This window comes from Scyliorhinus torazame, chromosome 17 (genome assembly GCF_047496885.1).
Source record: "Scyliorhinus torazame isolate Kashiwa2021f chromosome 17, sScyTor2.1, whole genome shotgun sequence".
Lineage (NCBI taxonomy): Eukaryota > Metazoa > Chordata > Chondrichthyes > Carcharhiniformes > Scyliorhinidae > Scyliorhinus > Scyliorhinus torazame.
In genome coordinates, this window is record NC_092723.1 from 138,502,534 (window position 1) to 138,528,614 (window position 26,081).

Sequence of the window (26,081 nt, forward strand, 5' to 3'; positions counted from 1 at the left end):
TCGACAGAGGAGTGCCGAATTTCAGAGGCATGGAGGGAGAAGGCCATGGGCCTGCCCGCCTGGTTGAGGGTGGCGGCCAGAGCTATGTCCGATGCATCGCTCTTGACCTGAAAGGGGAGGGACTCGTCGACCGTGTGCATCGTGGTCTTGGCAATGTCTGCCTTGATACGGTTGAAGGCCTGGCAGGCCTCAGCCGTCAGGGGGAAAACTGTGGACTGAATGAGTGGGCGGGCCTTGTCTGCATAAATAGGGACCCACTGGGCATAGTAGGAGAAAAACCCCAGGCATCGTTTCAGGGCCTTGGGGCAGTGGGGGAGGGGGATTTCCATGAGGGGGCGCATGCGGTCGGGGTCGGGCCCTAGAACTCCATTTTCCACGACATAGCCAAGGATGGCTAAGCGGTTGGTGCGGAACACGCATTTCTCCTTATTGTACGTGAGGTTAAGGAGTTTGGCGGTCTGGAGGAATTATTGGAGGTTAGAGTCGTTGTGCTGCTGATCGTGGCCGCAGATGGTGACGTTGTCCAGCTACGGGAAGGTGCCCGCAGTCCGTACCGGTCAACCATTCGGTCCATCTCATGTTGGAAGACCGAGACCCCATTAGTGACGCCGAAGGGAACCCTAAGGAAGTGATAGAGGCGGCCATCTGCTTCGAACGCAGTGTATTGGCGGTCCTCCAGGCGGATGGGGAGCTGGTGGTAGGCGGACTTCAGGTCCACTGTGGAAAAGACCCGATGCTGCGCAATCTGATTGACCATGTCAGATATGCGTGGGAGGGGGTACACGTCGGGCTGCGTGTACCGATTGACTGTAGTCAATGACCATCCTGTGCTTCTCCCCAGTCTTTACTACTACCACTTGAGCTCTCCAGGGGCTGTTGCTGGCCTCAATGACCCCTTTCCGCAGCAGCCGTTGGACCTCCGACCTGATGAAGGTCCTGGGCACTGTACCGTCTGCTCCTGGTAGCAACGGGTTTGCAATCCGGGGTGAGGTTCGCAAACAAGGTGGATCGACCTTAAAAGAGTCGTGAGGCCACATACATTGGGGGGGGGGGGGGGGGGGGTCCGCCGAATTTTAAGATTAAGCTTTGGAGGTGGCACTGGAAGTCCAGGCCGAGTAACAGGGCAGCGCAGAGGTGGGGGGAGGAGGTAGAGCCGGAAGTTGCTAAACTCTACGCCATGGACGGTGAGGGTCGCGATGCAGTACCCCTGGATTTCCACTGAATGGGATCCGCAGGCCAGGGAGATTTTCTGGGTAACGGGGTGTACCGCGAGGGAGCAGAACCTTACCGTCGTGGAGTGGATGAAGCTCTCCATGCTCCCGGAGTCAAAAAGGCAGGTCGTCTCGTGCCCATCGATTTTCCCCGTCGTTGTTGCGGTCGCGAGGTTGCGGGGCCAGGACTGATCCAAGGTGATCGAGGCGAGCTGCGGCAGATGCTGGGAGGTCCTGGGCTGGTCAGCGGTGGTGGAGGTAGCGGCAGGCGATGAACGGCCAGACGAGCAGGGGTCCTGAGACGCCGTCCAAAATGGCGCCAAAGATAGCGGCGCCCACGGGGCGCACATGGCGGGCGGCATCAAAGATGGCGGCGCCCATGGGCCGCAAGTGTCTTGCAAGGAGGAAAATGGCAGCGCCCCTGGGTCGCACGTGGGGGGGTGCAGGAACGCCGAGCCTGGAAACAGCGGCGACCGACCGGGCCTGGCAAATAGAAACAAAGTGTCCCTTCTTTCCACATCCATTGCAGGTCACGCTCCGCGCCGCGCAGCGCTGCCTGGGGTGTTTGTTCAGCCCGCAAAAATAGCACTTGGGCCCCCCAGGGTTGGCTGGCTGCCGCGCGGCGCAGGCTTGCGGTGAGCTGGAGTCGGCAGCTGGTGGGGCCCACGATGCCCACGAGGGTGCCACGCGGTCGGGGGCGTATGACTGGACGTTACGGGAGGCCACTTAAACGAGTGTGCAAGCTGCCAAGTTCCCGCAAGATCAAGACCAGTAGGCGCTGGCGGATGTACACAGACCTCATGCCCGTAACGAAAGCGTCTCGGATTAAAGGTTCTGTGTGCTGGACTGCCGAAACTGCCTGGCAGTCACAGTTCCTCCCCAGGATGTGCAGAGCACGCCAGAAATCGTCCAGAGACTCACCGGGGAGTTGCTGTCTCATGGACAGGAGGTGCCTGTCGTATAGTTGGTTGACTGGCCGAACGTAATGTCCCTTCAGGAGCTCCATCGCTCCGGAGTAAGTGGGTGCATCCCGGATGAGAGGAAAAAGTTGGTGCTCACTCGTGAATAAAGGACTTGGAGCTTCTGCGCGTCCGAGGGTTCCTCAACGGATGTTCGGAGGTAGCTTTCGAAGCAGGCTAGCCAATGGTCAAAAGCGGACGTTGCGTTGGCTGCTTGAGGGCTCAGCTGCAGGCGATCAGGCTTGATGCGAAGATCCATCGTTTTTAAAATCTTTGCTCAATAAATTGATGCACTATCAATTACCACAAAGACGAGAGTAGTGGAATAATCGAGGCTTTATTGAGCAAAGATGTTGTGCCTCCAGTAGCATCCACCAGAATGGCTGCAGCACCGGCGAGCACACACATTTATACGCCGCCTACTGGGCGGAGCCAGCAGGCAGGGATTTACCCATGTACCTCTATCATACGTGTCTTACCGTAATACATATAATACTGCTCGTGGTGACTACCACAGTATGTACTCTCTGAGGAAGCAAATTTCACAGATTAAATTACCCTCGGAGAAAATAAGTTTGCCTCATGTGTCTTAAATTGGAGATCCTCAATTTTTAAACAATGTTCCATAGGTCTCGACTCCCCCACAAAGTGTCCTCAGGCTATTGTGTGTTTCAGTAAGATAACCGCTCATCCTTCCTTCTGAACACCAATGGGTATAAGGCCAGATTTTTACAACGCACGCTCATGGTGCTGTTAACATTTCTTCTCTCCTGGCTTCCTGCTGCAGAGCACAATGTGCAAACTGTAATCTGTGCAAATATAACATTAGAATACACAACCCACTGCCTTAATCATCATCATGCTCAACATTTCAATCTGAACATTTTCATGAATTTTTATGAAATATTGCTTTTGTTAGTTTCATTACTCAAACCACTGCAAGATCAGGAAGCAGTTTCCAACTTATTATTTGTTGAAAGTACATTATATATGCCACAAAAATTCCTGGGCAGAAAGGTACCAAGTGTCCTTATTCTCACCAGTGGGACTGGTTTCTAACTTACTCCAGTTACTTGACCATTTTCACTTGTGAGAAAGGGGATTAGCAATTCCTGGTTTCCAAGGAACAGCCTCAATTCTTGGACTTACACAGCTTGACCAGTTTCTTTAACTTTAAAACAGTGTTAGGAGGACCTCTAGTGTTGGAGAAACAAATGCATCAAAAATATATTACTGGGCAGTGCAGACATATAACGGAAGTTCTGAGCACGATGTAAACGTACCATGTTGCAGGTCAGCACAACAGAGGTATTTTGATGAACTCACAGTTGTCACAACCACCTGGCACCTGAGTATGTCCTCTTTCCTTGGCAGCAGGAATGCAGACTGGTTCCGAGCAATTAGACAGTAACGCTGTACTGTGGGATGCACAGTTTTCACACACTTGCTCTTGTGATAAATTCTAGGAAAGAAGGTAGAGTTTTAAACAGAAGACTCAAATTATACATTAATTGATAAAAGAACCAGAAGGGTGTTTTAGAGAGGTTTTATTTGCCCAGCAAGCTTTCATGATTTGGAATGCACTAACGAAAAGGATGGTCGTAGCAGGTTCAAAAGTAACTTTCAAAACTAGAATTGGATTAATACTTGAAAAGAGGTAAAACATTGAATGATTACGGAAAAAGGACAGGGTGAAACTAGGATGAACTGGTTAGTTCCTTCAAAGATCCAGCACAAGCTCCATGGCCAAATATCCTTCTATGCAAGATTTCTACGATATAGCTCAAATACATTTGCATTCATAATGGAGTTAATTACAATGAATGCATTCAAATTAAGCAACATCTGATGCATAAGAACATAAAATAGCTGCACCAAAATTACATTAACGTTACACACAAATCCATTATAATGTTTTTTTAAAGGTGTAAAAAGTGTTTTAATGTAAACATTCCTTTCCACAGAATCAATCAACATCTTTCACCACCAAGTTAAATACTAATAGACAAAGTACACAGGTTATGATTGGGACCACACCCCAGGTTTTTGGTAAACTCCAGTAGGAGTCAATGTTTGAGAGTCAAGAAACTTGCTAAGAGAATAAAGCCACAATATTCCATGGGTTTTGAACAAACAAAAATAAACTTTATTCTACAAGGTCAGAAAGGTAAAACAATCTACAATATCTATCTTATATACTTTTAATATTCCGCGTTACCTAAGAAAGATAAAGACCCAACGGAATATGGGTCATACAGACCCATCTCACTGCTGAACGCAGATGCCAAAATACTGGCCAAAATCCTAGCCAGAAGGCTAGAAGACTGCGTACCAGAGGTAGTCGCAGAGGACTCCAGACGGGCTTTGTCAAAGGCAGACAGCTTACCTCGAACATCATGCGCCTGCTGAATGATGCACGATCAATTACAGAAAGACGAGAGTTGGATGAAATTGAGGCTTTATTACACTAATATGTGTGGCCTCCTACAGCAGCTGGCGAAATGGCTGCTGTATGAGGAGCACACATATTTATACTCCGCCTACTGGGCGGAGCCAGCAGGCAGGAACTACCCCTGTACCTGTAGTACAGGGCCTCACCACAAAGCACCTAATATCTACATCAGTGGTGACTACCACATTCACCCCCTGTTAAAATTGAGTCCGGCGGGGGTGGTGGAGAACTATATACAGGTAGATGTTTTAAAGTACAGAAAAAAATTGAGTCCAGTGGGCGTGGAGGAGAGTTATACAGAAGGATGATGTTTTTTTTTTTAATAAGAGTCCCGATCAAGTTACAGGTTCAGTCGGTCCGGAGCCTTGATCTGCCGTTGGGAGCGCCGCAGTGATACCGGTGTCGGTCTGGTCTTCGGTGCCACCAGGAGCGTGCCGAAATCCTCCTCATCCTCGGGCGTGGGCAGGGGGAGGACAGATTGTCCTGGGTCAGGGACTGCGGCTGGGTGCGCCGGGGGACAGGAGGGTGGTGCCGGGCGGTGTGTGTGTGTGGAACCAGCTGGTGCCAGGTCCTTGAGGGAGACAGTATCTTGGCGGCCATCAGGGTACGCTACGTAGGCGTACTGTGGGTTGGCATGGAGTAGCTGTACCCTCTCAACCAATGGGTCCGCCTTGTGGAGTCGTACGTGCTTACGGAGGAGTGCGGGTCCTAGAGCTGCGAGCCAAGTCGGGAGCGACACCCCGGAGGTGGACTTCCTGGGGAAGGCAAAGAGACGTTCATGAGGTGTGTCATTAGTCGCAGTGCATAACAGCGGCCAAATGGAGTGCAGTGCGTCGGGGAGGACCTCTGCCAGCGGGAGGCCAGGAGATTTCTGGACCGTAGGGCCAGCTGGACGGCCCTCCAGACCGTCCCATTCTCCCTCTCCACCTGCCCGTTTCCCCAGGGATTATAGCTGGTCATCCTGCTCGAGGCGATACCCTCGTTGAGCAGGAACGGACGCAGCTCATCGCTCATGAATGAGGATCTCCTGTCGCTGTGGACGTAAGCAGGGAAGGCGAACAGAGCGAAGATGGTGTTGAGGGCTTTGATGACTGTGGCAGACGTCATGTCGGGGCATGGGATGGCGAAGGGGAATCTAGAATATTCATCGACCACACTGAGGAAGTACGTGTTAGGGTCGGTGGAGACGAGGGGCCCTTTGAAGTCCACGCTGAGGCGTTCAAAGGGGCGGGAGGCCTTCACCAGGCGCGCACTGTCTGGCTGGTAGAAGTGCGGTTTTGCACTCCGCGCAAACCTGGCAGTCTCTGGTGATTGCCCTGACTTCCTCGACGGAGTAGGGCACATTGGGGGCCTTGATAAAGTGGTACAAACGTGTGATTCCTCAGGTGACAAAGGTTGTCGGGCAGAGTCCGGGGTCGGTCCACCTGTGCGCTGGCACATGTACCTCGGGATAGGGCATCGGGGGGGCTCGTTGATCTTACCGGGGCGATACAAAATCTCGTAGTTGTAGGTGGAGAGCTCGATCCTCCACCTCAAGTTTTTATCGTTCTTGATCTTGCCCCACTGTGTGTTGTTAAACATGAAGGCTACCGACCGTTGGTCAGTGAGGAGAGTGAATCCCCTGCTGGCCAGGTAATGCCTCCAATGCCGCAAAGCTTCAACGATGGCTTGGGCCTCTTTTTCGACAGAGGAATGCAGAATTTGGGAGGCATGGATTCGTGAAAAGAATTCCACGGGCCTGCCTGCCTGGTTGAGGGTGGTGGCGGCGTCGCTCACGACTTGAAATGGTAACGTCTAGGCGACTGCGTGCATCGCGGCCTTGGCGATGTCAGCCTTAATACGGTTGAAGGCCTGGTGAGCCTCGGCAGTTAGGGGAAAAAGAGTGGATTGAATGAGTGGTCGGGCCTTGTCCGCATAATTTGGGACCCACTGGACGTAGTAAGAAAAGAACCCCAGGCAATGTTTGAGGGCCTTGGGGCAGTGGGGGAGGGGGAGTTCCATGAGGGGCGCATGCGGTCGGGATCGGGCCCCAGAACTCCGTTCTGGACCACATAGCCGAGGATGGCTAAGCGGTTCGTGCTGAACACGTACTTCCGCTTGTTATGTTAGGTTGAGGAGAGTGGCAGTGTGGAGAAATTTGGCAAGTTTGGCGTCATGATTCTGCTGATCGTGGCCGCAGATGGTGACACGGTCTAGGTGAGGGAAAGTGGCCCGCAGCCCGTACCGGTCAACCATTCGGTCCATTTCCCGTTGGAAAACCGAGACCCCGTTGGTGACGCCAAAGGGAACTCTAAGAAAGTGGCAAAGGCAGCCATCTGCCTCGAAGGCAGTGTATGGGCAGTCTGCCTTACAGATGGGGAGCTGGTGGTAGGCGGATTTTAGGTCGACAGTTGAGAAGACCCGGTACCGTGCAATCTGATTGACCATATCAGATATGCGTGGGAGGGGGTATGCGGCGAGCTGCGTGTACCTATTGATGGTCTGACTGTAGGCCACAACCATTCTGTGTTTCTCCCCAGTTTTCACAACTACCACTTGGGCTCTCCAGGGGCTGTTGCTGGCCTCGATGATGCCTTCCCGAAGCAGTCGCTGGACTTCGGACCTGATGAAGGTCCGGTCTTGGGCGCTGTACCGTCTGCTCCTGGTGGCGGCGGGTTTGCAATCCGGGGTTAAGTTTGCAAATAGGGAAGGTGGGTCGACCTTTAGGGTCGCGAGGCCTGACACAGTAAGGAGTGGTAGGGGCCCGTCGAATTTCAATGTTAGGCTCTGGAGGTTGCACTGGAAGTCCAGGCCGAGTAGTAAGGCAGCGTAGATGTTGGGGAGGAAGTAGAGGCGGAAGCTGCTGAACTCCATGCCCTGGACAATGAGAGTAGCTATGCAGTGCCCCCGGATCGCCATGGAGTGGGACCCGGAGGCCAGGGAGATTCTCTGGTTGATGGGGTGTACCGCGAGGGAGCAGGGCCTTACCGCATCGGGATGGATGAAGCTCTTGATGCTCCCGGAGTCCAGTAGGCAAGAGATCTCATGCCCATCGATTTTCACGTTGGTAGAGGCGGTTGCTAGGTTGCGTGGGCGGGACTGCTCAATCGTGACCGAGGCAAGACGCGGCTGGTCGTCAATGGTGGCAGGCAGTGGGGTGCCCGGGGGCATGGGCCCTGGTACGATGGCGGCACCCACGGGCCGCACGTGTCGTGGGGGAAACAAGATGGCGACGCCTCATGATCCTGGGGAGGACAAGATGACGGCGCCCACGGGCCGCACGTGGTGGGGGTCGAACAAGATGGCGGCGCCCACGGGCCGCACGTAGTCCGGGGAGGGGAAGATGGCGACGCCCACTGGCTGTACGTGGGGGGGGGGTCGGAACAATAGCGGCGACTGCGCGGGCCTGGCACACCGCAGCGAAGTGTCCCTTCTTGCCGCAGGCCTTGCAAAGGGCGCTCCGGGTCAGACAGCGTTGTCGGGGGTGTTTTGGCTGCCCACAGAAGTAACATTTGGGGCCCCCGGGGTTGGTTGGCTGCCGCGCGGCACAGGCGTGGGGTTGGCTGAGTGGGGTCCCCGATGGTGCAGACCTGATGTAAGCTTCGAAACAGGCTAGCCAATGGTCAAAGTCGTTTTTGGCGTTGCCCGATTGCGGATCCAGCTGCAGGCGATCCGGCTTGATGCGGAGTCCATCTTCTGAAAACTTTAGTGTAATAAATTGATGCACGATCAATTACACAAAGACGAAAGTTGGATGCAATCGAGGCTTTATTACACTAAGATGTGTGGCCTCCTACAGCAGCTGGCGAAATGGCTGCTGTACGAGGAGCACACATATTTATACTCCGCCTACTGGGCAGAGCCAGCAGGCAGGGAACTACCCCCGTGCCTGTAGTACAGGGCCTTACCACAAAGCACCTAATATATACATCAGTGGTGACTACCACACTGAACGTGATAATGACCCCCTCCGGGGAGAGAGTACCAGAAGTGATCATCTCTCTAGACGCAGAAAAGGCCGTCGACAGGGTCGAATGGAAATACCTCAGAGGTACTGGAGCGGTTCGGGTTTGGAAAAGGGTTCACCTCCTGGGTAAAACCCCTATACAACGCTCCCATGGCGAGCGTACGGACCAACAACACCAACTCCCGATACTTCCAGCTGCGCAGGGGCACCAGACAAGGATGCCCACTGTCCCCACTGCTGTTCGCTCTAGCGATCGAGTCACTAGCAATTGCGCTGAGCAGCAAAAAGCTGGAGGGGGATCCGAAGGGGCGGCAGAGAGCACAGAGTCTCACTCTATGCAGATGACCTGCTCCTCTACATTTTGGACCCACAAAGCAGCATGGACGGAATCATCGCGCTCCTGTAAGAGTTTGGCGCCTTCTCGGGCTACAAACTCAACATCAGCAAAAGCGAAATCTTCCCGGTACAGCCACAAGTAGGGGGGGCAGCACCAACGGGACAGCCGTTTAAACAAGTGATGCTCGATCAATGACTCCAGAAGCGAGATTGGATGACAATTGAAGGCTTTATTGGACTAGATGTTTCCCCCAGCAGCGCAGAATGCAGCTGCTAGGGAGACACAGACTCTTATACTCCGCATTACTGGGCGGAACCAGCAGGCAGGCTTCACTAATGATCTTCCTGTCTCAGGTACCTCCCACACCAATGATCTTACAGCCTCAACCTCGGTACCGTAATACCCCTAATACCGACTACCACAACAAGCCTGACACAAATTCCGCTACCTGGGGATCCAAATAGCCCATGACTGGAAAGTGATCCACACATGAAACCTCACCAGTCTGACAGAGGACGTAAAAAAGGACTTGCAAAGATGGAACACACTCCCACTCTCCCTCACGAGGAGAGTCGAGACGATCAAAATGAACGTACTGCCCAGGTGCCTCTTCCTACTTTTCCGATGTAAATCCCCAAGGCCTTTTTCAAAGCACTGGACAAACTAATCACGGCGTTCGTGTTGGGGGAGGGGGGGGGGCGGGGGGGGTGAATGCTATGAGCCCAAAGAAGGTCCTACAAAAGACAAAATCCGGGAGGGGGGCTAGCCCTCCCAAACAATTCTACCACTGGGCAGCGACGGCCGAGTGAATAAGGGGATGGATCAAGGAGCCAGAAGCCGAGTGGGTGGGCACGGAAGAGGCCTCCTGCATGGGGACCTCCCTCTGGGCCCTCGCCACGGCGGCAATCCCATCCCCACCCAAAAATCACTCCAGCAGCCCGGAGGTGATAGCCACCCTCCAGTCCTGGAACCAACTACGGCAGCAATTTGGCCTGACCAAAATGTCGGACAAAGCTCCCATCTGCAACAACCATAGGTACACACCAGTGCTGACTGATGCCACCTTTAAAAAGTGGGGACAGGACGGACAGACACTGACAGTCAGGGACCTACACACGGACAGCAGGATCGCAATACTGGACGAACCGACAGAGAAATTCCAGCTAGCCAGGGGGAACGAGCTAAGGTACCTGCAACTCAAAAAATTCCTACGAAAGGAGACAAGGACGCACCCACAACCGCTACGACAGACATTACTGGAAGAGTTACTGGACGCAAGCATACTAGATAAAGGGAACTGTAGCGACATGTATGACCAACTGGTAGAAAAGGCCGACACCGTACTGGACACAACAAGAAAGAAATAGCAGGAGGTCCTGGGGATTGAAAAAGGGTGGGGACTCTGGAGCGAAGCGCTGCATAGGGTCAACTCCACTTCCACGTGCGCAAGGCTCAGCCTGACGCAACTAAAAGTGATACATAGAGCCCACTTAACAAGAACCCGTATGAGTAGGTTCTTCCCAGAGGTGGAGGATAGATGTGAACGGTGCCAGGAAGGCCCGGCCAACCACGCCCACATGTTCTGGTCTTGCCCCAGACTTGCAGGGTACTGGACAGCCTTCTTCGAGGCAATGTCCAAAGTGGTGGGGATGAGGGTGGAGCCAGGCCCAAAAGTAGCGGTCTTCGGGTTTTCAGACCATCCAAATCCATTCCTGGGGGGGGAGGGCGGACGCCCTTGCCTTTGCTTCCCTGATCGCCCGCCGTAGAATCCTGTTCGGCTGGTGGTCAGTAGCACCACCCAAAGCTGCAGACCGGCTGTCCAACCTCTCAGAATCTTTCAAATGTGGAGAAAATCAAATTCGCCATCCAAGGGTCAGACAACGGCTTCCACAGAACGTGGGAGCCATTCACCCAATTGTTCCAGGACCTGTTTGTGGCCAATGAACAAGCAGAAGAATAGCCAGGTAGCCAAGAATGAGGGGAAAGTAGCCAAGGCAAGGGAGAGATAGGCTGGGAGGTGGGCGGGCGGGCAGGGGGGGGGCGGGGACGACGACGACAGCTAAACCTAAGTGAAAAGAAAGGCGAACCACAGGAGGGGGGGAAAGAGGGAAGAGACAGGGAACAATAGAGGAGAACCAGGGAGGTGGGGGGGGGGGGGGGGGGTAGGGAAATGATAGCCAGAAGGAAGGCACGGGAAACGATAACAAACTTGGCATCTACAGGAACAGAAAACAAGGAGAATACAGGCGAAAGACGGGACAAACGGCTGAAGCGGAGGTGAGCCCGAGATGACAACGGCAGTGAAATCCGTCCGGGAGAAGCAAGTGATAACACCAACACCATTCGAGTATTGCCCTCTATAAATGTTTCACCGGCACCCAAATGTATATCTACCACCCCAGTCTCCATCACCCCCCCCCCACACACACACACCCACACACACACAGAAACAGATGCCTACTTAGGTGTTGTAAATAATATTGCCAATTGTACAGAGTTGCTGCTGTTGAGCTGGTGCATAATATCGTACCAGTTATTTTATTGTACTTTTTATTATTACTTTTTTTTTGGTATGTTTGTGTGTGCCCTTCTCTTCTATAGATATCTATCTTATTCTGTGTACATAACGGTAAATATACCTTGTTCAAAACCCAATAAAAAACAATTATTTTTAAAAATATTCAGCGTTAATATGAGGCACGTGAATTCAGAAGCAAACTGTAATCGAATCTACCACACATGCATAATAAATAGCAACTGCAACCAAGACAGATTCATAGAATTTACAGTGAAGGCGGCCATTTGGCACATCGAGTCTGCAACGTCCATGGATTTCTCAATAATCCACCCAGACACTAGTAACACTGAGTCATCCAATTTTGTTGGAACCGTCTCTCTCATTTTCCAGTCTTCAACTTCGAAGATCAAGCCTCTGAATTATCCCCAAAGATCACTCCAACTTGGAAAATCTCTACAACAACCCAGCTCACAGGATTTCAATCTCTCCTCCTGAGACTCTGTTCCCCTAGGTTTTTTAATCTGCACTCAAGGGCTAACTCACAAGCACATTTCGCATAGGGCAGGGAATTGGGCCAAGGTAGGATGGTCTTTGGTGGGGGGGGGGGCAGAATCGACGGGCTGAATGGCCTCCTTCTACACTGTAGGGATTCTATGTAATTACTTTGGTATATGCTGAACAGAATGCTACTTCTCAAAAGTGGTACCTCTGTCTCAGCACAGCACAGAATCAACCTTCTTCTGCCTTCTTCAATTGCCTGAGCCTCTCCTAAGCCCTCTTTGATCACCACGGATGCTCCTGAGCCCTCACCACTTATTCGCCCAAATGCAGCCCTTTTTCTACCTGGGAGCATTTCTCTCTGCTCCTCAACTGGGACCTCTCCCCATCCCCTCTCCCTTTGGAACCTCTCCCGGTCCCTTACCTGGGGTTCTTCTCCAGGTGCTCCACTTCTGGATCACATGACCCGGTTTTCTTGCGCCATTTTCTTTTTGCGCAGAGGTGCTGGACCCATCCTCAGCCTGAGGAACTTAAAATGCTGAATTGTGCATGTGCCATCTGCTCCCAGTCTATGCATGCACTCATGAGAATTATTGGGGCTTAAAGTTCCCAGCTCCCGTTCTCCAACAAGCTAAGTCTGGCTTTTGTAACACCCATTCCCGTGGAAGGAAAAGAGCTTAATCGTGGTGAAGGTTTATTCATATGTCTTCGCAATTTCTTTACAAGAAAGTACTCATCATAAACTTCTAACAAACAGCTCATTACATATTGTACAAACTTCTAATTTTGCTCCACAATTACATATATTATAAAGTTACAGAAGGTTTAACCAAACAAAAGCTCGTACATAGAACAGGCAGGATTAGCAGGTTTGCATCATATCTCAGAAACTGCTTTTCTATGATACTCTTTCTTAAACTTGGAATAGGACATCAACAATTACATGATTTTTCCATAATCTTTTCATGGTCAACCAAAGGTTGTGAAGATACATTATTTTATTTGGAAACATCTTGACCAGCTTAAATTTCCTTTTTTTTTTTAAACCGTGGGTTTTCAACCTTTCTCGTGTAATTATAACCGTCTGGTGGTCTTCCCCTCTTCTCATAAGGATGCATATTAGGCATGCTATATGCTACAAATAACTTTTGTATAGGTTTTGCAACTTAAATTCAGGAGAACATGGGTTTTTTCTCACTCTTCTGTGGTAATGGAGACTTGCCTACCACGGGCCCTTCAAGTTTGACAACAAGCTTCAAAATTATCTTCTTCACTCACTTCTGCCACAACAGATATTTTGTTTCATTGTTTTGATCAACACCAGATGAGTAAACCTGCACCAAGGGAGTTTTTCTCCCTTTACTCAGGTCATTTTCACGCTAATTCAAGATTTGCGCAACAACCTTCTGGACACCTTAATGTACTTCTTGCTGATGCTTTAAAAATTGAATTTTCATTCTCCACTTCTTTAACAATTTTATCCAAATATTATTTTCCAAGCTTATTAATCTTTTCACTTATCTCAACAACTACTCGGGTCAATTCAGTTTCCTTTGTTGCAAAGTCACGTGCAGAACCCTTACACAAGTTTTCCAACTTCACATTGGCATTCAGTCCATTTCAGAATCATTTTTCCGTGGTTACTGATTACTTCATAGACTTTTCCAATTCACTCATTAGATTCTCAATTTGTTTTGTTGCAATTTCCTTTTAAAGATTGGATCTGCTCTTCCTCACCGCACATCTTACCCTTTTATGTTCTCCAGATTGTATCAGAGATCAAGAATTTCATTGCTCTTTTCATGGCAAAGTTTCAACAGTTCCATGAGTATTGGTTCTAAATTCATAATTCAAACAATTGTTCTGATGCATAAGCAATTCCTTTTCCTGTTCAAGGCATTTTTCACGATACTTGAGGGGGCTGTTTATACTTGAAGCTCATCATGCTTTAATTTAAATTTTTGTTTAATTTTTTTCCAGGAGTTTATCATTTAGACGTTTCAGGTCCTCGTTTAATTATTCCACTTCCTATGATTAACACGTTAGTGTTCTTGCCTGTTCTCAATTTTCATTAGCAGGCTCATCTTTTGTGCATGAAAGCTGGTGCATGCACTGATCAGCCTTTCCTTCAATTGCTGGCCATTTGCAATAAGCTTCTCCTGTCCTGCCACAGTAATTTTGAGGAGTTTGGCAAAATCAACATAATCAAGCAACTGCTGCAACACAGTCATCGCCATGTTACTGCCTACACTTCTCAAATCATTACCAAATATAAAATCTACCCCTTCAATAAATAAATGCGGAAGGATCACCACAGAAACAATTCAGTTTACTTCGTCACTTCGCAAATTGACTTTATACAAGGAAACAGGTTCTTAAATCCCATTAATACATTTTCTTTCATCAAGCCATCTGGAACACAAATCATTATCAGCCACCATTAATGACTGATCTTCCTAGTATCTCTCAAAATATTAATTTGTTTAATTGCTTTGTGTGGTTGGGGGGGGGGGGAGATTGATTATCCTTTTTTTTATAAAATAAATTTAGAGTACCCAATAATTTTTTCCAATTCAGGGGTAATTTAGCGTGGCCAATCCAGCTACCCTGCACATCTTTGTGTTTTGGAGGTGAAACCTACACAGACACGGGGAGAATGTGCAAACTCCACACTGACAGTGACCCGGGGCCAGGGTCAAATCCGGGTCCGCGGCGCCGTGAGGCACTGGTGCTAACCACTGCACCACCATGCCTTCCCCCACCTTGACTATCTTAAGTCACATTCCCCTCTCTACTACGTTCTGAGGGAATTCTTTTTGCTTGTACCATTTCCATTGTTTTTACACCCAACTCATTTCTGGTACAGCCTTTCCTGAAGATTCCTTTAGCCTTCCCAGTACTGCCACTAGTTTACAATTTCGCATCCGACTATTGGCTTTGAGATGACATGTCTAATGGCAATAGAAACATACTGGTTTCTTTACACAACTTCATTCTCAGTATTATAATTTTTATTGACTGAACAAATTCTGCCTCCCCCAGTTTGCCTATGGGTTTACAAATGGAGATCTAATGCCCTAGTTGCTTTTGTGATATAGCATACTCATCTGCAGAACATCTGCTTCCCAGACCTGAGAAACCCTACGGTCTTCAAGTTGTGACCTAATAGCTATTGAGATGCCATTTTAAAATTCTTCCAGTGGTATTCACTCTCTCAGTTACTCAAAATTATGTTTGGGTTTCAGAGCCCAAAACCACAACTTTTTTTTTTCCTAGCAAATTCTACAAACGTTTTTTCGGTCTTTTCTTTAAAGTCCAAATTTTCAACAGATTTGCTTCAGGAACTAACTCTTAAGTATTAAGTACTGCAGTTCTAAATAACCTATAATATGAGGATTGTTCTTCCGAAAGGCTAGAACGCACATCCAAAGCCTTCCCAACCAAAATAATTTGCAAAACGAGAGTCCATGTGTCCTTTGGCCACTTCAACTTTGTAGCCACCTTTTTAAATGAGGTCAAATATCTCTCAACTCGGTCTTCGGTGAATTTAGGCACTATGCTAAAGACTTTCTTTTATCGAAGCTCAGAGTGGGATTCGATTCCTCATCCGGACTTCACCCCATAACCCAAGCTTTTCTCTGGCCAGTTCATGCTATCAGATTTCTTTCACCCTTTGAAACTAAGCTTTTGCATTTCCATTTCTTTTTCTCTTTCGTTTTCATGTTGAAGATTTTGGATTTCTCTACCTCTTTCTATTTCAAGCTGTTCCTTTTCTTTTTCAGTTTGGTTCATCTGCAACTGAATTCTAGCTAACTAAATTGCTACATGGATTAACCTTTTCTTCTTCCTATCCCAGATGCTGTATTATTACCTCAATTATTTCTGTTCTCTTAGTCCTTGCTTTCAACTGTAAATCATCTGGTAAAACAATTAACTTAACCTTGGTCACTTTTTTCAAATCATTCAGGGATAAATCTTTCCTCTCCAGAAAAATCTCAGCAATTGTCAATCAGTATAGTCAAATTAATTGTGGAAATCTTATTAATCTTAACCTTAACGAATACCATTACATGCATCTGTTTGTGGATTTGAAATCCCACAAGAGCCCCAATATATAATATGCTCCTGGACCAGGTGCTTAAGATTTGTGTACAATCTATTTAGAGACCAATAACATTTCGTTTAAAGTAGACAAAGTTTGAGATTCCAAGACACAGTGAACAAAGCCACAAAACTGTTTTGAACAAACAAACCAGTCTTTACTATATAAGGTCAGAAAGGTAAAACAATCTACAATATATATCTTATACTCTGATATTCAGGATTGATTTGAGGCACATGTGAATTAACAGGAAAACTGCAGTCAAACTCACCACACTGCATAATAAATGACAGATGCGACCAAGACAGATTCTATGGATTTCTCAGTAACCCATCCAGACATCAGTAAACTGCGAGTCAACCAATCTCGTTGGAAATCTGTCTCTTATGCGATAGATCCCAGTCTTCATCTTTGAATATCGAGCCTTGAAATTCTCTCCAAAAGTCACTCCAGCTCAGACAGCCTCAAAAACTGCCCACCTTGCAGGATTTCAACCTCATTTCCAGAGCCCCTGTTGCCCTGGATTCCTTAATCTGCACTCAACCGCTAAATCATGAGCACAATTTCAGCTCTTCATCCACACCAAACAGAATACTGCAGCTCCAAAGGGGTACCTTTTCACCAACAGCTCTCTGCCGGAATCATCAACCTGATGCTGCCTCCTTCAAATCACGAGGACTTCTCCTGAGCCCTCATGAAGTCTACCAACCGTAGCCCTTTTTGGGCTTGGAGCCTCTTTCACAGGGAACACTCCCTGTCCCGTTTGCAACCTCGCCCTGTCCCCTGCCTGGGACTCTTTGTCCTCTTCTGGGGCACATGACATGGTTCTTCACGCATTTTCTTTGCACGGGTACACTGGCCCATCCTTGACCCGAAGAACCCAAAATTCGGAATTGCCCCTGCACAATCCATTTCTGGTCCATGCACGCATGGATTGTTGGGACTTAGTGTTCCCAGCCAACGCTCTCCAATGAACCAAGTCTGACTTTTGAAACACACCGCAACAGGACCAATAGTGGTGTGCAATATAAAGAAATCTGAGAATTCACTATGATTTTACAATTAAGTAGAAAATAGATGAACACAACAAAGGATTTTGAAGATTCGAAGAAGAGCAGGGAAATGAAATTCAAGGAGATGGTTCCTGTGGGACAGTCAGGTAATGTGTCAAATGGTGCCCTTCTCTACCAAAATGTTAGTTGTTCTATCCACAAACCCACACTTCAAAATCATCTTAGAAGTGATTTTTTTTGTGAAGATGCAGGAAAGCTTCCCTTTTTACCTTAATTATAGGTGAACAGCACAGGTTAGAAATTCCAACTGAAACAGAACACAAATCTGCGAAACACTGGGTGGGACAGTTAAATGCGCATGAACCTTTTCGATGATGACCAAGTGGCAGCCTGTTACTAATGTTATCACGGATAGCACCCTCACCTGAGAAGTCTAAAATCACTGGCATCATTTTCAAAAATAGGAGAGAGGTAGTCCTTTACGAAATTGTCTGCTGCAGTATCTGAATAAGTACAGAACAGAATCCTGAGACAGGAAGAAACACAAATATGAGTCAGTTATAAAAACGAAAACATGACACATTGTACCTTACGTTCTATGATGTAATCTTTGTGTTCGCCCATCTCTAGCTCTCTCCTCTTTCCCCCAGCGTCACACAAAACTGATCTCCAATATCTGGAACTTCCAGAGTCAGAAAGGCTCAGCTCCAGTGGTTCAGTCAGTAAACATGTCGCATGGTGTGGCACTGAGCTACATAGACCAGAAGCATCAATTCATGGCCTCTATTCAATTAGCATATCTCAACTGGAATGCGAGGAAGGCTGCAACTAGCTTCACCAACTCATGGATGGAAAGGAAGAGGAAGGAGAAATCACACTTACACCATCAATTCCCACTCACCCTCCTACATGCTAGAAGGTGCATGCAGACTTTTAATACAATCTTGGTCAGATAACAGTCAACTCTAGCATAGCCAATGCAATCTCATATTTGGAGAAAGTACTTGGGGTAAGATTCAAAAAACAACTATTTACTATATGCCTTCAATAATCACTGTATGAAATGGGCAAGAAGTGAAAACTGGAGAAAAGAATTGCGCTGAACGGTAAAACAAAACTTGAAAATACCTTCCTTATCCATTCATCAGGGGACTGGTACAACCCCAAAACATTTGTTGTGGAGTAGATTATACAAAATAATCTCATGAGATCCAGGTACAAAATGATCATTTATTAGCCAACACATTGGAAAAGCACAACCTCAGAGAAGGATCTCTGGAGCAGGCTCTGCCCGGTCAAGAAATAAAGCAACACTTATATAATAGGTCACATAGGCATGGCACTATTTACATTTGACCATTGTCTGATTCAGACTTTCACATTAAATAAGTTGCAGGTGTTCACAAGGCAGAATAAGTATTTTTCGCACTCATTCTTTGATGGCTCTTCTCTAATATCTTCCCTTGTTGTTGACAGGCCATGCACTATTAGCTGTGTCTGCTACTTTTGATCATAGAAAACAAGCTGAAGACTGTAAAAAACAAGTAACTGGGAAACAAGCTACTGATATGGCCTTGCAGGTGTCTGTGCCTTTGGTCACATCAGCATATTGTTGGGTGATGTCTTTACCCAGAGTGTGGAATTTTCCTTAACCTTTCTAAAACACTACAGAAATTCAAAGAAACTTCTCTAAGATTCCTTAACAGGCTATAATTATTGTCTGCCCTAACAAATCGTTATAATTAAACCGTATTAATTAGTTCCCCTCTTACAAATTCAACACATGCCTTACAAATTCAACAGGCATAAACAAATTCAAAAGACATAAACAGTGCCTATTTGTGCACTCATGCAGCAAAGCCTGGAGAATTTTACAATTATTTTCAGGTCTATCCATTAACTTCACCTTTTGTCAGGGTCTTGCACCAATTGTTTGACTGCTTGTGCCAAAGTGAAAGTTTTTCCAGTGCCACACGGCCCAGTCAGAAGAATCGGTGGGAGACTAAACGATATGGGAGCTATAATGGCACCAGCTGCTTTCCTCTGTTTGAAGTTCAGTCTTGGATCCAAGTGCTTTTCCCAGTCCCTGAGAGACAAAAAGGAAATCATGATTTTAAAAGTTCAGTGTACATTTGCTTCATTTCTACACCATAACCTTATTATTCCAATACTACAGAAAAGGAAAAAAATCTTTAACACAGAAGAAAAAAAATTCTAAGCGTCAATTTCCATATTCCGTATCATGTCAATCTTCTCAACATACTTCAATAACAATGTGCGTCTTTAACATAGAAAGACATCTCCACATGCTTCATAAGAGTTTAAGGTCAAAAATCCCTTCATAAGGTTTTAATACTTGGTTCACGCCACACCCTCTCATTTCAGCAATAATTTCAAAACCCATTCACAACTGAAAAAATGCAACATGATTATGGTCTAAGTTCTTCTCTACAAACCCATGCTCAACTTGCTCTTTTAAGAAAAGCTTGTTTGATCTTGCAAAACTAACAGAAGCCATAAGCAAGTTGCTAATACTTTGCACTATCAGCACAGAGGACAGATATCAGCTGACCATCAACAATTTTGAGACAGAGGTAAAAGTAAGAGAAAAATCGCCAACAGATGACATCAAACGGCCAAGTGAATTTCACTACTTGTGGTAGAACCAGGTATTGCTGTACCTAAGAGGTCGATGACCATTGGTTAAACCCAGGAGTCTACCATTGGCTGTTGTTACGTAGCTCCGCCCTGACAGGAGGAGAATAAGAAATGGTGCCGTCCCAGCAGCCTTCACTTTCTGTACCGAAGCTGCTGGGGAATAAGTTCTAAGTCGATTAAAGCCTTCAGTTATGAAATCACTTCGTCTTGTGTAATTGATCCCGCATCAATTTAATCTACTAGATTTAAGCTGGAAGGATGGATCTCCGAATCAAACCGGAGTGCCTTCAACTCAGCCCCCACGCGGAGAACACGGCTGCAATATTTAAACACTGGCTGGCGTGCTTTAAAGGCTACCTCGAGACGGCCGTAGGCACCCCTACAGGACAGAAAATGCATCTCCTGCGCTCAAGGGTCAGCCCTGGGATCTACACCCTTATCGAGGAGGCGGAGAACTATGATGCCGCGATCGAACTGTTAGAAGGACATTATATCCGCCCTGTAAATCAGGTCAACGCACGTCACCTGCTTGCAACTAGACAGCAAAGCCCCGGGGAATCGTTGGAAGATTTCTACCGGTCGCTACTGGTGCTGGGCCGAAACTGTGGCTGCCCGCAAGTTTCGGGGAGCGAGCACACGGAACTTTTAATCAGGAATGCTTTCGTAGCAGGTATGAGCTCCTCCGATATCCGCCGAAGACTCCTAGAAAGGGACACCCTGGGACTTAGAGAGGCACAGGCCCTGGCAGGGTCCATGGACGTTGCCTACAAAAATGCGCAGTCCTATGCGCCCGACCGCGCGGTGGCACCCCGCAGTGGCAGCCCCTTCCCCCGGACCCCGCAGGCCTGCGCTACGAGACAGCCCGCTAACGGCGCCGGGCCCCGCGGTTTCTTCTGCGGGCAGGTGAATCATCCCCGCTCGCGCTGCCCGGCCCGCACCGCCACCTGCAAAGGGGGCGGCAAGAAGGGCCACTTTGTGGGGGTCTGCCAGGCCCGCGCCGTGGCCGCGGTCTCCAGCGTCTCCGGACCGCCGCCGCAACACCCCCTTCAGGCCCCGACCGCCCAGCGTTCACCGCCACCCCCCTATCCTAGCGCCACGTGCGACCCACGGGCGCGGCTATCTTGGCCCCCGGACTCCACGCTGGACGGGTGGCCGCCGCCATTTTGTCCATCGCCGTCGCCATCTTGTTCATCCCCGGACACCATGTGTGACGCCATCTTGGATGGGGCCCCAGGCCTCCAGCATGGCCGACTACACGCTGCCCGATCAGAACTCGCAACTGCTTCATCTGACCTCGGTGACACTGGACCAAAGTCGACCCCGGACACTCGCAACAGCTACAACGACGGTCTTCATCAACGGCCACGAGACGTCTTGCCTGATTGACTCTGGGAGCACGGAAAGCTTTGTTCACCCCGACACGGTAAGGCGCTGTTCACTTGTAACCCACCCTGTAAATCAAAGGATCTCCCTGGCTTCCGGGTCACACTCGGTGGAGATAAAGGGGTTCTGCCTAGCGAACCTCACTGTCCAAGGCAGGGAATTCGACAATTTCCACCTGTATGTCCTGCCGCACCTCTGCGCGGCTACCCTCCTGGGGCTGGACTTCCAATGCCATTTGCAAAGCCTGACCTTTAAATTCGGCGGCCCTATACCTCCCCTTACTGTCTGCGGCCTCGTGACCCTTAAGGTCGACCCGCCTTCCCTGTTTGCGAACCTCACCCCGGATTGCAAACCCGTCGCCACCAGGAGCAGGCGGTACAGTGCCCAGGACCGGACCTTCATCAGGTCAGAGGTCCAAAGGCTGCTGGGGGAAGGGGTCATCGAAGCGAGCAACAGTCCCTGGAGAGCTCAAGTAGTGGTGGTAAAGAGCGGGAAGAAGCATAGGATGGTCATTGACTACAGCCAGACCATTAACAGGTTTACGCAGTTGGACGCGTACCCTCTCCCCTGTATAGCCGACCTGGTAAACAGGATCGCACAATACAAGGTCTTCTCCACGGTGGATCTCAAGTCCGCCGACCGCCAGCTACCCCTCCATAATAGTGACCGCAAGTACACTGCCTTCAAAGCAGATGGGTGGCTCCATCAATTTTGAAGAGTTCCCTTTGGTGTCACTAATGGGGTCTCGGTCTTCCAGCGAGAGATGGACCGAATGGTTGACCAGTACAGCTTACGCGCAACGTTCCCGTATCTGGATAACGTCACCATCTGCGGCCATGGCCAGCAGGACCACGACACCAACCTCCGCAAATTTCTCCAGACTGCACAAATCCTTAACCTGACATACAATAAGGATAAATGCGTGTTTAGCACCGACCGTCTAGCCATTCTAGGCTACGTAGTGCGAAATGGAGTTATAGGCCCCGACCCTGAGCGCATGCGCCCCCTTATGGAGTTACCCCTCCCTCACTGCCTCAAGGCCCTGAAGCGCTGCCTCGGGTTTTTCAGCTATTATGCAGAGTGGGTCCCCAACTACGCAGACAGAGCCCGACCTCTAATCCAGTCCACAACCTTCCCCCTGTCGACGGAGGCCCGCCAGGCCTTCAGCCGCATCAAAGCAGGCATTGCAAAGGCCACAATGCGCGCCATCGATGAGTCCCACCCCTTCCAGGTCGAGAGCGATGCGTCCAACGTAGCTCTGGCGGCCACCCTCAACCAAGCGGGCAGGCCCGTGGCCTTCTTCTCCCGTACCCTCCATGCTTCCGAAATTCGCCATTCCTCGGTCGAAAAAGAGGCACAAGCCACAGTAGAAGCTGTGAGGCATTGGAGGCATTACCTGGCCGGCAGGAGATTCACTCTCCTCACGGACCAACGGTCGGTTGCCTTCACGTTTGAAAATGCACAGCGGGGCAAGATTAAAAACGACAAGAACTTGCGGTGGAGGATAGAGCTCTCCACCTTCAACAACGAGATCTTGTACCGTCCGGGGAAGCTAAACGAGCCTCCTGATGCCCTGTCCCGCGGCACTTGTGCCACTGCACAAGTGGATTGCCTCAGAGCCCTCCACGAGGACCTCTGCCACCTGGGGGTCACTCGTTTCTTCCACTTCATCAAGACCCACAACCTGCCCTACTCCATCTAGGTCAGGACAGTCACCAGGGTCTGCCAAATCTGCACAGAGTGCAAACCGCACTTCTACCGGCCAGAGAGGACGCACCTGATAAAGGCTTCCCGTCCCTTTGAACGCCTCAGCATGGATTTCAAAGGCCCCCTCCCCTCCACCGACCGCAACACGTACTTCCTGAACGTGATTGACGAGTACTCCCGGTTCCCATTCGCCATCCCCTGCCCAGATATGACCACAACCACCGTCATCAAGGCCCTCCAGGGTATCTTTACACTGTTCGGTTTCCCCGCGTACATACAGTGATAGGGGGTCCTCCTTTATGAGCGAAGAACTGCGTCAATTCCTGCTCAGCAAGGGCATCGCCTCGAGCATGACGACCAGTTACTACCCCCGGGGAAACGGGCAGGCAGAGAGGAAGAAAGGAACGGTCTGGAAGACTGTTCTACTGGCCCTACGGTCCAGGAATCTCCCAGTCTCCCGCTGGCAAAAAGTCCTCCCAATGGCCCTCCAAGCTATCCGGTCGCTGCTCTGTACAACCACAAATCAGACACCTCATGAACATCTCCTTGCTTTCCCCAGGAAGTCCTCCTCCGGGACCTCGCTCCCAACCTGGCTAGCGACACCCGGACCCATCCTGCTTCGGAAGCACATGCGGGCGCACAAGTCGGACCCGTTGGTCGAGAGGGTCCACCTGCTGCACGCTAACCCCTAGTATGCCTACGGGGCATTCCCTGACGGCCGGCAAGATACAGTCTCCCTTCGGGACCTGGCGCCCGCCGGAACCCCACGCGCATCCGAACCATTGCTGCCCCCCCCCCCTCAGCACCTCACTGGAGGGTCAGTGCTCCCGCCGCTCCTGCCTAGCCCCCCCCCCTCCCCCCGCCGTGTCAACCTTTTGCCCCAACAGCGCCGCCTAGGGGTGACGAAGCTGCCAGGGAGGACGAAACCACGCTCCCGGAGTCTAAACCACCGGGACCCCCACCAGAATCACCACTGAAGCCTAGACACACCAGAAGGACGACGAGGCCACCCAATCAACTGATTGCTTCGCTGTGTCCTTAACTGTGAACTTTGTAAATATCCTCGACATCACGGTACCTCCATACCTGATCATGTTAAAGGCGACTGTTACCACTGGCCACCACCCCCGCCGGACTCTTTTTTAACAGGGGGTCAATGTGGTAGTACCAGGTATTGCGGTACCCAAGAGGCTGCTGACCATTGGTTAGACCCAGGAGTCTACCATTGGCTGTTGTTACGTAGCTCCTCCCTGACAGGCAGAGTATAAGAAACGGTGCCGTCCCAGCAGCCTTCACTTTCTGTACCAAAGCTGCTGGGGAACAGGTTCTAGTAGATTAAAGCCTTCAGTTATGAAATCACTTCGTCTTGAGTAATTGATCGCGCATCACTACTATGACTCGATAATTAGGATAAGAGAGCATCCACAAATGAGTTATTTTTCTAACACGCCTAAGTTTCTCAAATATTAACAAGCACTATTGCAAGGCTCTCCATAATCTACTGCAGCAAAGGATAACAAGCAGACTGATACGGAGGAACTTTCTGTCCGAATATTGGTTCACCCTTATTACCAAAGCATACATTTTCTGCTTTGGTAATAAGGGCTTTTTCAAGAACCCAATAATGTTGATGCACCATAACTTCCAAGCTTCAGAGTGTCGTATTGTTGTTGTTGTTGTTGTTGTTGGTGGTGGTGGGGGGGGGGGGGGGGGGGGAGAAGAAGCAGAGGGGTAATGCCAAAGTTGTGCCCCCCCCCCCCCCCCTCAACCCCACCCCACCCCACCCACGCCCCAGAAAACATACCAGAAGTATTCAATACCTGTCTGGCAAATCAAGCATAAGAGAAGAACTGTCTGGGGAGACCAGGCTGCAGTCTTTAAGATTATCCAAAGCTAGGTGCATCTCACAGAGAGGCAAACGGTTCAACTGAAACTGCAGCTCCACCTGTTGGATGAACCAAAAGATAACGAAGAAATTCAAAAACATTAAGGAAACATAATGGATATTGAAAAGCCCATACAACCAACATGAGTTTTGTTCAGTAGTGGACAATTCCAATGATCAAAGTGAGCAGAAAACCCCCCGTTTCTACTTTTATTTTTCAATGCACAAGTAAACTGACCAGTATTAGTGACTCACCATGGCACTGTTCTTAGCTTTTATTTGCTGCTCACATTCCTTTTCTTATGGTTGATATATTTGTAGAGGGCTGATGTAGTTGTGGAGCAACAATTGTAATTTTACATTCAGGTGATTAAGCCACGTAAATATGACACGAGTAGCAAAGTGAGTTGCTTTTACATTTGTAAATCAGGCACTCAGCCATTATTTTCGATGATTTGTCCTTGGTGACCACAAATGCACACTGAAGAGTTTCTAATTTTCCATTTTTGCATGAAATATCCATATCTGTTATGGTAGGACTTGATGCTGCTTCGGGTAAACCATGAGCTTCAAAGAGGTTAATGCTAACCTCTTGTACCAGGAGGTTATTTGTGACTTCTTGTGAACGCCATGCACCTTCAAGTCCCATCAGGGTTGAAATTATATTGTTGACGATTAAGCTTGTGGGTCCAAAAGTACTTGTGTGACTTCAGGTGTTGTTAAGGGACAATTTTGAGATCCTGGTGGATCGGGAAGACATGCATTTTCCTCAATTTGCGATACTTTGCAGAGGGTTAGAGTGAATGGGCATGAGAGTGTTGTGCAACGGGCAGATACAGTGTTGGGGTGGTTTTGCAATGCTACACTCGCTTTACTTTCAATGGAATACTACAAGCGAAGTTTAGCTACTTCTGGTCCATACTTGTGAATCGTACTCACAATGCAAGATGCCCATTGAGAACACAGTCAACACCATCTATGGAGCGAAATGCTGCACTGTAATTTGTTATTTTGACAGAATAAACCCTATTTTGCATTTCAAAGACCCAAAGCAGCAGGATCTAATTTTATTTCTGTGAAGTGACAATGACAGATATCCAAAACATTGATTTTGTGTTAGGTAATGCAGCAATCAATGTGGCAGATACAGCTAAGCTTTTGGTGAAAAACGCAAAACTTTACACTTCACATTATCAATGGATTATAGCAAATGCTACAGAATGGTGAGGGAAATAATAGAATACTGAGCACATTAGAAAACAATAGCAAATACCAATGTTGATTTTCCTCCATCAGTAACATAAGTCATCCAAACTGCTTAATTACTGATAATCCACAGTAAAGTACCTGTAAAGAAAAAAAAAATCACCCTTTCGCCCCTAAATTATTTTAATCTCACATATGAAAATATC

General features: G+C 48.8%; 1 protein-coding gene across 5 annotated transcripts in view; it reads right to left on the reverse strand.

Annotated features, from left to right (window-relative positions):
• The window catches only part of LOC140394181 (probable helicase with zinc finger domain), a 682,830-nt gene that overhangs the window by 544,402 nt on the left and 112,347 nt on the right, over positions 1-26,081 (reverse strand). For all 5 annotated transcript variants that reach the window (XM_072481139.1, XM_072481135.1, XM_072481136.1 and 2 more), the window contains 4 exons: positions 24,605-24,729; positions 18,943-19,122; positions 17,461-17,562; positions 3,454-3,632 (listed from right to left, as the gene is read on the reverse strand). In XM_072481139.1, the coding sequence (XP_072337240.1) occupies positions 3,454-3,632; positions 17,461-17,562; positions 18,943-19,122; positions 24,605-24,729 (586 nt within the window). The remainder of the gene's footprint in view (positions 1-3,453; positions 3,633-17,460; positions 17,563-18,942; positions 19,123-24,604; positions 24,730-26,081) is intronic.